Source organism: Oncorhynchus mykiss, chromosome 2 (genome assembly GCF_057628025.1).
Source record: "Oncorhynchus mykiss isolate SJ-2025 chromosome 2, ASM5762802v1, whole genome shotgun sequence".
Taxonomy (NCBI): domain Eukaryota; kingdom Metazoa; phylum Chordata; class Actinopteri; order Salmoniformes; family Salmonidae; genus Oncorhynchus; species Oncorhynchus mykiss.
Window position 1 is genome coordinate 75,629,818 of NC_143023.1, and position 16,534 is coordinate 75,646,351.

The 16,534-nt window shown below is 44.6% G+C and overlaps 1 protein-coding gene across 1 annotated transcript; it reads left to right on the forward strand.

Moving 5' to 3' along the window:
• The first annotated feature begins 1,395 nt into the window (after nt 1-1,395).
• LOC110496192 (proline-rich transmembrane protein 4) lies at nt 1,396-15,954 on the forward strand. The gene is made up of 3 exons (XM_021571949.3): nt 1,396-2,065; nt 3,708-4,733; nt 12,965-15,954. The coding sequence occupies exons 2-3, from the start codon at nt 3,836-3,838 to the stop codon at nt 15,121-15,123; spliced, it is 3,057 nt and encodes a 1,018-aa protein (XP_021427624.3). The 5' UTR covers nt 1,396-2,065; nt 3,708-3,835; the 3' UTR covers nt 15,124-15,954.
• Nucleotides 15,955-16,534: the final 580 nt, after the last annotated feature.

Consider the following 16,534-nt stretch of genomic DNA (forward strand, 5'->3'; position numbering starts at 1 on the left):
GAGACTCTGTCCATAGGACAACAATCAGTCGTATATTGCACAAATCTGGCCTTTATGGAAGAGTGGCAAGAAGAAAGCCATTTCTTAAAGATATCCATAAAAAGTGTTGTTTAAAGTTTGCCACAAGCCACCTGGGAGACACACCAAACATGTGGAAGAAGGTGCTCTGGTCAGATGAAACCAAAATTGAACTTTTTGGCAACAATGCAAAACGTTATGTTTGGCGTAAAAGCAACACAGCTGAACACACCATCCCCACTGCCATACATGGTGGTGGCAGCATCATGGTTTGGGCCTGCTTTTCTTCAGCAGGGACAGGGAAGATGGTTAAAATTGATGGGAAGATGGATGGAGCCAAATACAGGACCATTCTGGAAGAAAACCTGATGGAGTCTGCAAAAGACCTGAGACTGGGACGGAGATTTGTCTTCCAACAAGACAATGATCCAAAACATAAAGCAAAATCTACAATGGAATGGTTCAAAAATAAACACATCCAGGTGTTAGAATGGCCAAGTCAAAGTCCAGACCTGAATCCAATCGAGAATCTGTGGAAAGAACTGAAAACTGCTGTTCACAAATGCTCTCCATCCAACCTCACTGAGCTCGAGCTGTTTTGCAAGGAGGAATGGGAAAAAATTTCAGTCTCTCGATGTGCAAAACTGATAGAGACATACCCCAAGCGACTTACAGCTGTAATCGCAGCAAAAGGTGGCGCTACAAAGTATTAACTTAAGGGGGCTGAATAATTTTGCATGCCAATTTTTCAGTTTTTGATTTGTTAAAAAAGTTTGAAATATCCAATAAATGTCGTTCCACTTCATGATTGTGTCCCACTTGTTGTTGATTCTTCACAAAAAAAATACAGTTTTATATCTTTATGTTTGAAGCCTGAAATGTGGCAAAAGGTTGCAAAGTTCAAGGGGGCCGAATACTTTCGCAAGGCACTGTATGATATTGAATAGACAGAGTCTAGATGTATTGGTTCATGTCCTGTGAATGCACTATTGTAATCAATTATGCTCCCCCATAATCCAAACCCCAGTCAGTCGTATACTAGCAGAGCTGATCTATAATATAGATACAGCAAAATGGACCATATGTGGAGTCCTATTCCACTCTGGACAGTCATTGAGTGCAGATTGAAGATTTACACAGATTAACAAGGTACAGTATGTGGATCAGTGTCTATTTTAAAGTATCCAGAGAGGAATTAAATGAGGACAGGAGCCTGGACTTTACCCCGCAGGGAGATAAAGTACTATATCTATCAGAGTCTGATGACATCAACATGTTGAGTAGGAGAGAGATAATGATGATTAAAGACAGAGCGAGAAGTGGGTATGTATATAAGATGAGAGAGAGAGAGATGGTGTGATAACAGAAGGAAGATGCCAAACTAACAGCATTACAATGCAAAATCACAAGTTGTGCATTCTTAGCTTACAAAGAAGTTCCAAATTCCTTGTGATGTTTGTTCTATAATTTGTGATGTACTGGCTTCACTCTCACACTGACTATTGCTTTTATGTTAATCATGACAGAAGGGTTGGTTTCAACTCCAGCTGCAAATTACATCCAATACACTATATTGATCTGATAGTTAGTTCTATGCACAATACCACCCTCCTGTTAACGATTCGTTCTTACAGGCATATTTATCTGCAGTGTATGTGTGTGTGCGCCAACCCTTTTTGTCCCCCACTGGCTCCCATCCCATAATACGACCAGACCGCACTGATGAATTATTTGCCCAGTGAGGTGTATCCACGGGAACCATGCATTCCTGACACACATCATAGAGAGAGAGAGACACACACACCCTTGAACGAGGGAGGGAGGGATAGAAAGAAGGAGCATACTGAGTGTGTGAGTGATACTGAGAAGAGGAGTGAGCAGAGTGAACCTGTAACTCAGTCTAACACACACAGACAGACGGAGGGATCTTTACAGCAGCAACGGAAGCAGCAGGAGCGTGGTGTGGGACAGAGAGGGATGTTGTCTGGCTGAGCTGGGACCTCTCCCTCTCCTGTCTGTCTGATGGAGAGCAGAGGGACGCAACACAGTGAGTACTACAGGCTGTGTGTGTGTGTGTGTGTGTGTGTGTGTGTGTGTGTGTGTGTGTGTGTGTGTGTGTGTGTGTGTGTGTGTGTGTGTGTGTGTGTGTGTGTGTGTGTGTGTGTGTGTATGTGTGTGTGTGTGTGTGTGTGCGTGCGTGCGTGCGTGTGCATCCAGAAGATATAGATTGAGGTAGGGTTTGGGGAGTTGTGAAGGGCTAAGGAAGAGAGACAATGATTAAGAGGAAGAGATTGAAATTGTTTGTGTTGCTGTGTGCCCAGCTAGCACACAGCATATATTTCTTAGCACTTGGTGAAGGCGGGGTTGACCTATGGTTATTTTGCATACAACCTTCCCACAATGTTCTGGGAATGGTGCAGGATAGTTGCTTGGCTTTGGAACATTTCTCAGGACATTTAAGGAACTTGACAAAATAACTTTATTTTCTTGGTGTTTCATTACTTTAACAGAACATTTCCAAAAGTTCAAACATGGTAACATTTAATATATATCTTTTGTCATGTTCTAGGATTGTTCTCCTACTGGTTTGACATTGAGCATTTTCTCAATTAGTTCAGAGAATATGAAGAAACAACGTTCTTCTGTTGGAATTTCAATACTTCAGCAAAACGTTTCCAACAGATTTCCTCATGGTTCTATTTTAAGTAATGTTCAAAAAAATGTTTTAACAACGTTGAGAAACAACGTTCTTCAGGTTTCCTTGTGGTTCTATTTAAAGGCATGTTCTCAGAACATTATGAAAATGTTCCATAAAAACGACACGAAAACATTAGTAATGTTCAAATAACTTTTTAATTATTATATTGAAAATCCTATACATTCCGTCTTCTGCATCAACAAAACTCTCTCTATCCTATGTCTTGTTAAGTGTGTTCAGGTGTGTTGGTCGAGACCACTAATTGGCCACACCTGACTTTAATGAGTGCTTGTTTCCTCTGAAATGGGGTCCATTTGAATAGACCAAAATGAACAGTTTTGTATGAGTAAAAAAAAATACTAGTTCCATCCTGGTGGCGCAGTGGACTAGTTCCATGGCTAGAGAATAGAAAATCCTAGGTTCAAACCTCACTGATGCTGTGCCACAAATTATTATTGAATTCCTAAGCAAATGAATTTCCATGTGTCCTATCTGTACCTGGAGTTAAAAACTATTAACCTAAGCTAGCAGTCTTTTTGAAAAATTATACAAAAAAAACTCTAAATAACCTCTAATTTCTGTTCTCAGAACATTAACAAAACCTCCCAGGAAAACTTTCAGGAACCCATAGTAAAATGTTCTCAGAACCTCCCGGCAACCTAAAAATTAACGTTCCCAGAACATGTTTAAAAAACGTTAAGTTTTACCGGTCAGGAAACGTATGACTTCATTCCCAGAACCAATGGGAAACCAAAGATGTAGGTTCCCACAACTTCCAAAGAACCAAATGTGCTAGCTGGGTGTGTAGGAATATATATGGTGACTGCTGTGCTACTTCCTGAGAGCATTGGCAGAGAGAGGCATGGAAAAATCTCACGGGGTATGCGTGTATACATTGAAGGGTATGTTGTTTTCTAGTGGAGGAGAAGAGGGATATGGCTCCAGTTTTTTGTATTCTGACTTTGAGGTGTGTGTTGTGTGTGTTCTGCAGGTGAGCTGATACTAAGGTGTGTGGGGTCGAGGTGAAAGAGGAGTTCGCTGGGAATCATGTGATTGGACAGCGATGTTTACCTGCATCATGTGACTTCACAGAGAAGATTATACTATAGGGTCTCCATTATGGCTGTTGTGATGTGTATCTCTCTCTTCCTCTTCCTGCTCCTCCTCTGCCTGTCCCTCACTCCTCCCCTCCATCTGCATGCCTTCCCCCTGGCGGCAGATGCACCACCTCACCCACACACAGACACACAGACAGATGTACAGGTTTCACACAGCCCTTTAGGGGCATCCTGGGCTCTGGTAGGCCTCAACGCTGGAGCCAGAATGGCCGACTCTCTGGGTTGGTTTCCAGGGCTGAGGGGCCCCATACTGGAACCTGAGGAAACTGAGAAACAGGACTACACAGACGAGTTTCAAGGAACTATTGGTGAATACCATGATTTGCTGGAAAGCCCTGAGCAGTCACCTAAGACTGTCCCCAGACAAACAGGGCTGGAGACATTCAGATTCACAGAGGCAGACAGTGTCACTGCATGGATGGAAATCAAACCCCCAACTGGGACCTTATTTAGGAATGGACTACCAGACAGGATCCAGGATGGAGATCCTGAAAACGAGCTGAAAGAGAGCAACACCAGGGAGAAGGCTGGATCCCCACTAACAACTTCACTGGATGGACAGACTCCTCTGGTACATCTGTCACTCCCACAGAATGGAGATAGTATTGGTAGACCAACACCCATCCTTCTCTTTCGCTCTGACTATACAGAGACCCCAGGCTTTAATCCACTCACTAGGCCTACTTTACCAACCCCAGTGACAGCACAGCTAGGCTCCACTACTGACCCGGACCAAGACCAACCCATAGCCTTGGCCACAGACAAAGGGTTGCTATCTCTGGACCAACCAACCACCCCACACAGAGACATGATGGAAGGAGATATCGTGATGGAGACTGGAGACTTCTCAGAATTGGAGGACGACACAGAAAACCTCACAGATTCAGGAACAGACACAGGTAAGACAAACTTCTCAAATCCAACCCCCATTCCCGTCTTATGTCCGCTTTTACAATACGCTCAGGATGTTAGTAAGAAAGAATAGGATATTGATCAGAAATAATTGTCCTATTTTTCTATGTTGTGTAACACTGGTGGTGAATTAACTGATTTACTGTGGAAGTGTGACGAGTATCCCCTTATATATTTCCCTTCATGACATCCTACCTCTGATGTCAGGAAATGTGTATTTTATGTTTCCATACCTCTGTAGCAGTACATAGTAGTTAGTGGTAGTATGTTTTCTGTTGAAGTCAAATCAAATCTATTTGTCACATACACATGGTTAGCAGATGTTTATGCGAGTGTAGCGAAATGGTTGTGCTTCTAGTTCCGACAATGCAGTAATAACCAACGAGTAATCTAACCTAACAATTTCACAACAACTACCTTATACACACAAGTGTAAAGGGATGAAGAATATGTACATAAAGTTATATGAATGAGTGATGGTACAGAACGGCATAGGCAAGATGCAGTAGATGGTATCGCGTACAGTATATACATGAGATGAGTAATGTAGGGTATGTGAACATATAAAAGTGGCATTGTTTAAAGTGGCTAGTGATACATGTATTACATAAAGATGGCCAGATGCAGTAGATGGTATAGAGTCCAGTATATACATATGAGATGGGTAATGTAGGGTATGTAAACATTATATGAAGTGGCATTGTTTAAAGTGGCTAGTGATGCATTTATTACATACATTTTTCCATTATTAAAGTGGCTGGAGTTGAGTCAGTATGTTGGCAGCAGCCACTCAATGTTAGTGGTGGCTGTTTAACAGTCTGATGGCCTTGAGATAGAAGCTGTTTTTCAGTCTCTCGGTCCCTGCTTTGATGCACCTGTACTGACCTCGACTTCTGGATGATAGCGGGGTGAACAGGCAGTGGCTCGGGTGGTTGTTGTCCTTGATGATCTTTATGGCCTTCCTGTGACATCGGGTGGTGTAGGTGTCCTGGAGGGCAGGTAGTTTGCCCCCGGTGATGCGTTGTGCAGACCTCACTACCCTCTGGAGAGCCTTACGGTTGTGGGCGGAGCAGTTACCGTACCAGGCGGTGATACAGCCCGACAGGATGCTCTCGATTGTGCATCTGTAAAAGTTTGTGAGTGCTTTTGGTGACAAGCCAAATTTCTTCAGCCTCCTGAGGTTGAAGAGGCGCTGCTGTGCCTTCTTCACCACGCTGTCTGTGTGGGTTGACCAATTCAATGCTCCCTCTGCTGTTTCCTGAAGTCCACAATCATCTCCTTTGTTTTGTTGACGTTGAGTGTGAAGTTATTTTCCTGACACCACACTCCGACTGCCCTCACCTCCTCCCTGTAGGCCGTCTCGTCGTTGTTGGTAATCAAGCCTACCACTGTAGTGTCGTCTGCAAACTTGATGATTGAGTTGGAGGCGTGCATGGCCACACAGTCGTGGGTGAACAGGGAGTACAGGAGAGGGCTCAGAACGCACCCTTGTGGGGCCCCAGTGTTGAGGATCAGCGGGATGGAGATATTGTTACCTACCCTCACCACCTGGGGGTGGCCCGTCAAGAAGTCCAGTACCCAGTTGCACAGGGCGGGGTTGAGACCCAGGGTCTTGAGCTTGATGACGAGATTGGAGGGTACTTTGGTGTTAAATGCTGAGCTGTAGTCGATGAACAGCATTCTCACATACGTAGGTATTCCTCTTGTCCAGATGGGTTAGGGCCGTGTGCAGTGTAGTTACGATTGCGTCGTCTGTTGACCTATTGGGGCGGTAAGCAAATTGGCGTGGGTCTAGGGTGTCAGGTAGGGTGGAGGTGATATGGTCCTTGACTAGTCTCTCAAAGCACTTCATGATGACGTAGTCGTTTAACTCAGTTACCTTAGCTTTCTTGGGAACAGGAACAATGGTGGCCATCTTGAAGCATGTGGGAACAGCAGACTGGGATAAGGATTGATTGAATATGTCCGTAAACTGTTACTGTAATTTAGTTATTCCAATATGTTTTCATTAATTGAATTCCCTTAATCTATTTTATGAGAATTTGTAAGATTCTAGTTTGCATAAAATAGACGGAGACCAGACTTTTCAAATATAGGTAACATAATTTATTCTCGGAGCGCGCTGCCACATTACCACGAGCAACAGTTTATATACAATAACATGACGTCACTTCATTGCTCCTAAAATGAATCTCCTCCTCCAGACCGGGTCAAAAGGAACTTTAAAAGTTAATTTTGAGTTCATTCTGACCCCTTAGCACATACACAGGACACACAACACAGCTGACTTAACTTTTGACTCCTCACCATTATCGATCACCATTTAGCTGACAGTTCTAATTAACAGAAAACCTAGGAATGCACTCACAGCCTTATCTAAAACACCCCAGAGCTCAGTTTCGTCGGTTCAACCATAGGTTAACTACCTTATCTGTTTACTTAATCCACAACCCATTCCTTCCTTCCCAGTTGGAATGGTGTTCATTAACTTTAATTACTCCTTGTCCGTGTCACACAATCCCTTCTTATGAACTCATATTCTTAATCAGATATAATAAAACAGAGTATAAGTTTACTTAGTTACAGTTCCATTTAAAATTATTTGTTCAGTCATTTAATCATAATTTTCCTAACATAAACACATGCTCTGAGGACGCGGCTGGGGATGCCGTTTGGGCCTGCAGCCTTGCGAGGGTTAACATGTTTAAATGTTTTACTCACGTTGGCTGCAGTGAAGGAGAGTCCGCAGGTTTTGGTAGCGGGCCGAGTCAGTGGCACTGTATTGTCCTCAAAGCGAGCAAAGAAGTTGTTTAGTCTGTCTGGGAGCAAGACATCCTGGTCCGCCATTGGGCTGGTTTTCTTTTTGTAATCCGTGATTGACTGTAGACCCTGCCACATACCTCTTGTGTCTGAGCCGTTGAATTGCGACTCTACTTTGTCTCTATACTGACGCTTAGCTTGTTTGATTGCCCTGCCCTCCGCAGCTACACTGTTTGTATTCGGTCATGTTTCCAGTCTTCTTGTCCTGGTTAAAAGCAGTGGTTCGTACTTTCAGTTTCGCGCGAATGCTGCCATCAATCCATGGTTTCTGGTTTGGGAATGTTTTAATAGTTGCTGTGGGTACGAGAATCGCAGATGCACTTGCTAATAAACTCGCTCACCGAATCAGCGTATTCGTCAATGTTGTTGTTTGATGCAATGCGCAACATATCCCAATCCACGTGATCAAAGCAATCTTGAAGCGTGGAATCAGATTGGTCGGACCAGCTTTGAACAGACCTGAGCGAGGGAGCTTCATGTTTTAGTATCTGTCTATAGGCTGGAAGCAACAAAATGGAGTCGTGGTCAGCTTTTCCGAAAGGAGGGCGGGGGATGGCCTTATATTCGTCGCGGAAGTTAGAATAACAATGATCCAAGGTTTTACCAGTCCTGGTAGCACAATCGATATGCTGATAGAATTAGGTGAGTCTTGTTTTCAGATTAGCCTTGTTAAAATCCCCAGCTACAATGAATGCAGCCTCAGGATATGTGGTTTACAGTTTACATAGAGTCAAATAAAGTTTGTTCAGGGCCATCGATTTGTCTGCTTGGGGGAGAATATATGCGGCTGTGATTATGATCGAAGAGAATTCTCTTGGTAGATAATGCTGGTCGACATTTCATTGTGAGGAATTCTAAGTCAGGTGAACAGAAAGACTTGAGTTCCTGTATGTTGTTATGATCACACCACGTCTCAATAATCATAAGGCAGACCCCCCCGGCCCTCTTCTTACCAGAAAGATGCTTGTTTCTGTTTTTTGTTTCAATGTGTGAAGAAACCAGGTGGCTGTACCAACTCCGATAGCATTTCTCGAGTGAGCCATGTTTCCGTGAAGCAAAGAACGTTACAGTCTCTGATGTCTCTCTGGAATGCTACCCTTGCTTGGATTTCATCAACCTTGTTGTCAAAAGACTGGAAATTGGCGAGTAGTATGCTCGGGAGCGGTGTGCGATGTGCCCGTCCCAGGAGCCTGACCAGAAGACCGCTTTGTCTGCCCCTTTTACAGCATCGTTGTTTTGGTTCGCCTGCTGGGATCCGATCCATTGTCCTGGGTGGTGGGCAAAACACAGGATCCGCTTCGGGATAGTCATATTCCTGGTCGTAATGATGGTGAGTTGACGTTGCTCTTATATCCAGTAGTTCCTCCCGACTGTATGTAATAAAACCTAAGATTACCTGGGGTACCAATGTAAGAAATAACACGTAAAAAAACAAAATACTGCATAGTTTCCTAGGAACGCGAAGCGAGGCGGCCTTCTCTGTCGGCGCCAGAAGTAAGTGTGTGTTGGAAAGGAATGGGACCCGTCTGCTCAGTCTTCTCTGTGCCACAGTGTGTGTGTGTGTGTGATATGTATTCTGCCAGAAAACACGGTTGTTTTATATTCACAGGGCAGTTTACTCCACGACTCCTCATCTCCCACTCCTTCAATCCCCGTTCTCTTCTCCCCTCTCAATCCCCCTTTCATCTCCCATTCATCTCTACCACTCCCTCTCTCTCCTCTGTCACAGACACAATATCTCCCTCCCCTGCTGTCCTGTCTTCTTTAACAGCTAAACTGAGGGAGACTGTGAATTAATTCCATGTGAATAACAGTAAATGAGATGAATGGCAAAACATAGCTGGACTGGTGGTTGTCGGACATCCCAGAGTCGCCTCTTCCCTGTTGACGTTGAGACTGGTGTTTTGCGAGTACTATTTATTGAAGCTGCCAGTTGAGGACTGGTAGAAAACCCTTTTGCAATTATGATAGCACAGCTAAAAACTGTTGTTCTGATTAAAGAAGCAATACAACTGTCCTTCTTTAGACTAGTTAAGTATCTGATCTCATAAAACGCTGTGTACTACTCCATTCACAAAACAGCGCAAACTGGCTCTAACCAGAATAGAAAGAGGAGTTGGAGGCCCAGTGCACAACTGAGCAAGAGGACAAGTACATTAGAGTGTCTAGTTTGAGATATATATATATATATATATATATATATATATATATATATATATATATATATATATATGTGTGTGTGTGTGTGTGTGTGTGTGTGTGTGTGTGTGTGTGTGTGTGTGTGTGCGTATGTATATACATTTGAAGTCGGAAGTTTACATACACTTAGCCAAATACATTTAAACTCAGTTTTTCACAATTCCTGACATTTAATCCTATTACTGTCACGTTCTGACCTTTATTTCCTTTGTTTTGTCATTATTTAGTATGGTCAGGGCGTGAGTTGGGGTGGGCAGTCTATGTTTGTTTTTCTATGATTTGGGTATTTCTATGTTTCGGCCTAGTATGGTTCTCAATCAGAGGCAGGTGTCATTAGTTGTCTCTGATTGAGAATCATACTTAGGTAGCCTGGGTTTCACTGTGTGTTGGTGGGTGATTGTTCCTGTCTCTGTGTTTGCACCAGATAGGGCTGTTTTGGTTTTGTCACATTTATTGTTTTGTTAGGTTATTCATGTATAGTGTCTATTTTAAAGAACCATGAATAACCACCACGCTGCGTTTTGGTCCGCCTCTCCTTCACTTCAAGAAAACCGTTACAATTACAAATTCCCTGTCTTAGGTAAGTTAGGATCACCACTTTATTTTAAGAATGTGAAATGTCAGAATAATAGTAGAGAGAATTATTTATTTTTACTTTTATTTCTTAAATCACATTCCCAGTGGGTCAGAAGTTTACATACACTCAATTAGTATTTCATAGCATTGCCTTTAAATTGTTTAACTTGGGTCAAACATTTCGGGTAGCCTTCCACAAGCTTCCCACAATAAGTTGGGTGAATTTTGGCCCATTCCTCCTGACAGAGCTGGTGAAACTGAGTCAGGTTTGTTGGTCGCCTTGCTCGCACACGCTTTTTCAGTTCTGCCCACAAATGTTCTATAGGATTGAGGTCAGGGCTTTGTGATGGCCACTCCAATACCTTGACTTTGTTGTCCTTAAGCCATTTTGCCACGTCTTTGGAAGAATACTTGGGGTCATTGTACATTTGGAAGACCCATTTGCGACCAAGCTTTAACTTCCTGACTGATGTCTTGAGATGTTGCTTCAATATATCCACATAATTTTCCATCCTCATAACATCTATTTTGTGAAGTGCACCAGTCCCTCCTGCAGCAAAGCACCCCCACAACGTGATGCTGCCACCCCTGTGCTTCACAGTTGGGATGGTGTTCTTCGGCTTGCAAGCATCCCCTTTTTTCCTCCAAACATAACGATGGTCATTATGGCCAAACAGTTCTATTTTTGTTTCATCAGACCAGAGGACATTTCTCCAGAAAGTACGATCTTTGTCCTCATGTGCAGTTGCAACTCGTATTCTGGCTTTTTTTATGGTGGTTTTGGAGTTTCTTACTTGCTGAGCGGCCTTTCAGGTTATGTCGCTATAGGACTCGTTTTACTGTGGATATAGATACTTTGTACCGGTTTCCTCCAGCATCTTCACAAGGTCCTTTGCTGTTGTTTTGGGATTGAGTCTCACTTTTCGCACTAACGTACGTTAATCTCTAGGAGACAGAACGCGGCTCTTTCCTGAGCGATATAATGGCTGCGTGGTCCCCTGGTGTTTATACTTGCGTACTATTGTTTGTACAGATGAACATGATACCTTCAGGTGTTTGGAAATTGCTCCCAAGGATGAACCAGACTTGTGGAGGTCAATGTGGAGGTGTACAATTTTTTTTTTTAGGTCTTGCCTTATTTCTTTTGATTGTCCCATGATGTCAAGCAAAGAGGCACTGAGTTTGAAGGCAGGCTTTGAAATACATCCACAGGTATACCTCCAATGGACTCAAATTTAGTTAATTAGCTAGCCTATCAGAAGATTCTAAAGTCATGACAGCTGTTTAAAGGCCCAGTCAACTTCGTGTATGTAATCTTCTATCCCACTGGAATTGTGATACAGTGAATTTTAAGTGAAATAATCTGTAAGCAATTGTTGGAAAAATTCCTTGTGTCATGCACAAAGTAGATGTCCTAACCGACCTAACCAAAACTATAGTTTGTTAACAAGAAATTTGTGGAATGGTTAAAAAAACAAGTTTTAATGAATGTATTTAAGTGTATGTATACTTACAACTTCAACTGTATGTTGGGTATAGTGTGTATATTTCTGTTGTATTGTACAGTGCTCTGCACACACAGACAACATCATTACCCATCATGCCACAAAAGCCACGGCCCTTGCAGAGCAAGGGGAACAACTCCTTCAAGGTCTCAGAGCGAGTGACGTCACCGATTGAAACGCTATTAGCTCCCACCACCGCTAACTAAGCTAGCCATTTCACATCAGTTACACTCAACCCCCTTTTGACCTCCTCCTTTCCCGCAGCAACCAGTGATCCGGGTGAGCAGCATCAATGTAACAGTTTCACCTTCCGTCCCTCTCTGGGCTCGAACCAGAGACCCTCTGCACACATACAACAGTCACCCTTGAAGCATTGCTACCCATCGCGACACAAAAGCTGCAGCCCTTGCAGAGCAAGGGGAACAACTACTTCAAGGTCTCAGAGAGAGTGACGTCACCGATTGAAACGCTATTAGCCAACTAACTTGCTAGCCATTTCACATCGGTTGCACACACATGCATGTGAAGAGGAGGGACCAGAGGTCTTGTCGCAGAGCGGCAGGGTAGCCTAGTGGTTAGAGCGCTCGACTAGTAACCGGAAGGTTGCAAGTTCAAACCCCCGAGCTGACAAGGTCTTTCTGTTATTGAAAATAAGAATTTGTTCTTAGCTGACTTGCCTAGTTAAATAAAGGTTTAAAAAAAAGAGCTGTACTGTATTTACTGTATTTCTCTATGAAGAGGCAGTTCATAGGGAATAGAAGCATCTACATTATTCAGATGGTATGTATTCATAGGGGACAGACAGGAAAGGGTATGGGTATGTGCATCTACAATAGTATGTTATAAATTATGTAATGTTAGTGAGTGTGCCAGTTTCTGCAATCTATAAATAGTTCACAAATGAGAACAGCAATGGGGTCAATACTACCTAATCTGCCCGCACAGTCTCACTTTCCCTCCCTTGCTCTCTCTCTCTGACCCAGTTAGAGATTCCCAGTTACGAGCATGTACTTTTGCACTCGCTGATGTTTCACCCTATGAAAGCCCTCAGATCTGAGGATAGGGGCAAGGAGTTGATTTGGGCATCAGTTTCAACCATCTTTGTTTCTGTTTTACAGGTGTGTCTCCAGAGAAGGTGTGGCCTAAGGCAGCCACCAATGAGACACCTATCCTCGACTGCAGCCTGGAGACCAAGGCCACACCCTGCAACACAAATCAATCCTGGAGCCCTGTTTACCCTGATGACATCATCTCAAATAAATCCCAGCGCCCCATTCTGTCTCTAACCCCTCCTCTCTTCGTGCCTCTGTATTCTGATTGGAACTCAGCTATGGCCACCTGGGGCTTTGCCTGGGAGGTCCACATCTACGGTCTAGGATCTGTGTTCGCTGCATTAGGTCTGATATCTGTACTCTGCCTGTTAGGCCTGCCCCTGCGCTGCCCCCCTGGAAGCCCCTATTTCACCCTGCTGCATCTGTTCCTCCTGGCCACTGGAGGCACTAGAGCATTCACTCTGCTGTATGATGCTTATAGTCACCAGGACCGCCTGTCTGCTCTGGGCTCTCTCCTACTTTCTGAGCTACCCTTACCCTGCCTCACCTCTGCCTTCTCCCTCTCTTTCCTCCTCATCTCCCTCCGCTCTCGCATGCACCTCTCCCTCCCTTTCTCCCTCTCTCTCTCCCTCCCTCTCTCAGCTCTACCACGGCCTTGTCTCTTGTTCTCCCTTTCCCTGTTGCACTTTGGGGCCTCCCTGGGCTCCATAACTCTCTTCCATGTCTTCCCCAGCCTCCCTGTCCTCCTCCTACTCCCCCAGGGAGTGTTCATCCTCCTCTGCCTCCTCCTCCCCTGCTCCTTCCTCCTCTTCTACTGCTTTGTACGACAAGACACCAAGCATGTCCAACGGCTGAGTGATGGTGAAGGAGAGGTAACAGGTTCCCCGGTGTTGGTGGGGCGGCCGTCCCGCTGCCCATTCGCTGAGGCTGGGGAGTGGAGCAGGGCGGCAGGGGCTGGGGTAGGAGGGTCTCTGTGCCTGTTAAGCTGTGGGGGGCTCCAGCTGTATGGGATGTTACATGCAATGGGGTTTGGAGGGGTGAGTGCTGGGGCAGGGTTTCAGCCCTGGCCTTGGTGGGGCTACCAGCTGGGCTGCAGGCTCTGTGAGGTGGGGGTGTGTCTGTCCTTGTCAATCATCGGCACTCATCCCCTCCTCTTCTGTTGCTCCAACTCCTGCCCCTGGACTAAACCCAACTGCAACCCCCGTCCGGGGTCCTGGGTGCAGCTGCCCTGTGCCTCACCCTCTGGAGGGCCTAGCCACCCCATTCCCCTCTCCCCAGCCCTCCCCCCTCCCTACCCCTGGTCCCTGGGGCAGGAAGAGAAGCTGGTGGTGTGTGATGTCATCAGTAAGCGCCAGTCCAAAGCGTTCCCCCTTTATACACTAATGGACCCCCCCTCAAACGGACTGAACCTACATCCTAACCTTAACACCCACCCTGGCCAGACCAGAACCTCAAGACACCCCCACCTCCCTGACCCTCCCAGCCCACCATGGATGCCTCAAGCTGGGGTTGCATCCCAGGGCTCTTCCCAGGCTAGTCTAGTTCTGGACACTGACTCCACAATGTACCTGCGCCCCCCCTCTCCAATCGACCTGTCCCGGAGCATAGACCAGGCCCTGTACAGCGAAACCTTGTTCCCCCACAGTCTCTTCAGTCATCCCAGGCTACTCCACGCATCCTCCAGCCTCTCCTTGAACTCCCCTGGCTCCCACCTCAGCCAGAGTGCCTCACAACCTGGACACAGCTCAGCCAACAGCTCCCTCTACCGGAGCTCTTCCTGTAGAGATGTTGATATGTCTCCTACACGGCCTCCCCAGCCAGGGTGCTTCCTCCCAGGCCACGGTGATCCCATCTCTCCCCCTGAGCGCTGGTGGAGAGGTAGTAACTCCAGCTGCATGTGCCAGGAATCCCTGAGTGGGTCTTCCCAGGGTCTGTTCTCCAGCCCGGGGGCAGGAGGGGCGCATTCGCATCCCCACTCCACGAGAGGGCAGCTCCCCTCCCAGAGCAGTCTGCCCAGGACGCTCCCCAACCTCTCCCACCACAGACGCTACCGCACCCTCAGCTCCTCCTCGCAGGACAGTCAGGGGGAGGGGCGGCTGGCGGGCAGAGAGGACCTGAGTGAAAGCAGGTTGCTGGAACGGGATCTGGCCGTACAAGCAGAGTTCGTCAACGTGTGCCGACAGATCGATGCTCTTAGCGTGTGCAGTGACACTATTGACCTGTAGGTCGATACTACTGGGTTTGAACCATGAGTCATCTATGCGCCACAAGACACTGTTAGTCTGCAGAGCTAAACCAATATATTTATCTGTTATGTATGGACATAAGGATATGATGTAAAATGCATAGAGATTATATATTGACCTCTAGAGAGATCTAAGGACCTAACTGATAAGCTAACGTTTGTGTTTGAGTGGTTAACATTGAGCTCAATTAGCTTTTTCACTGCTACATCAGACGTGTTTGGAGGCATTACTATTAATTACAGTTTTCTGGGATTCTACATGTAGAAAATAGACATAAGTTAGACTTAATTAGAACTAAATAAAGAGATACAGCTCTGTTTGATTAGTTATAAGTGTACAGTTATAGAGTTACAATATGTGCTAAATGAAACAACTTTCTGAACCAACCAATGTGGAGTAGATTAGAACACTAATGTCAGTGTAGTGTTGACGATAGCCATAGACATTTGCAAGATCACTTCATGCTTTAGTGGTACTTACTGGGGGAGAGGGAACATAGTGTAACAGATGCTGTCATACCTTACATTATATCTGTTTTTTTATTAAAACATTTCTTCTTATAAAGCATTTATAACTGGTGCCCTACCACAAGCGTATCTGTTTAAGTTGCAACAGCAATATTAACCAGGAGTTGTGTTAGTGTCCAAGTGCCAAATGTTGCTATGGAACCAACACCAAATCAATCTGAGAGACCTAACAACGTTTTTCAGACTGAAAACCAGCTCTGATATTCACACTGACTTCAAACCTTTTTTCTACAAAGAGTATTTGTGTCATACTGTACATACATCATTAAAGGCTGTGTAAAATGTTTTATTTGTAAATACAATGTACATGGAAAACATTTATACTGTATGGCATGTATCATAGACAAGGTATGATAAACAAAACATTAAGTTTATGATAATGAACATAAGTCATTAATTGTAGTGTATGAACATGCAACAGATACACTATAGATAATACCGTAGACCTTTTTGGGATTCTCCAACTCTATACATTGTCATGAGCTACAGGCCATATCACATGGAGTTGTTTCAGTTGAACTTACAGTACCTGTCAAAAGATTGGACACACCTACTCATTCAAGGCTTTTTCTTCATTTTGACTGTTTTCTACATTGTAGAATAATAGTGACGACATCAAAACTATGAATTAACACATATGGAAACATGTAGTAACCAAAAAAGTTTTAAACAAACTAAAATAGATTTTAGATTCCACCCTTTACCTTGATGACAGCTTTGCACACTCTTGGCACTATCCCAAACAGTTTCACCTGGAATATTTTTACAACAGTCTTGAAGGAGTTCCCACATATGCTGAGCACTTGTTAGCTGCTTTTCCTTCACTCTGCCATCCAACTCATCCCAAACCATCTCAATTGGAT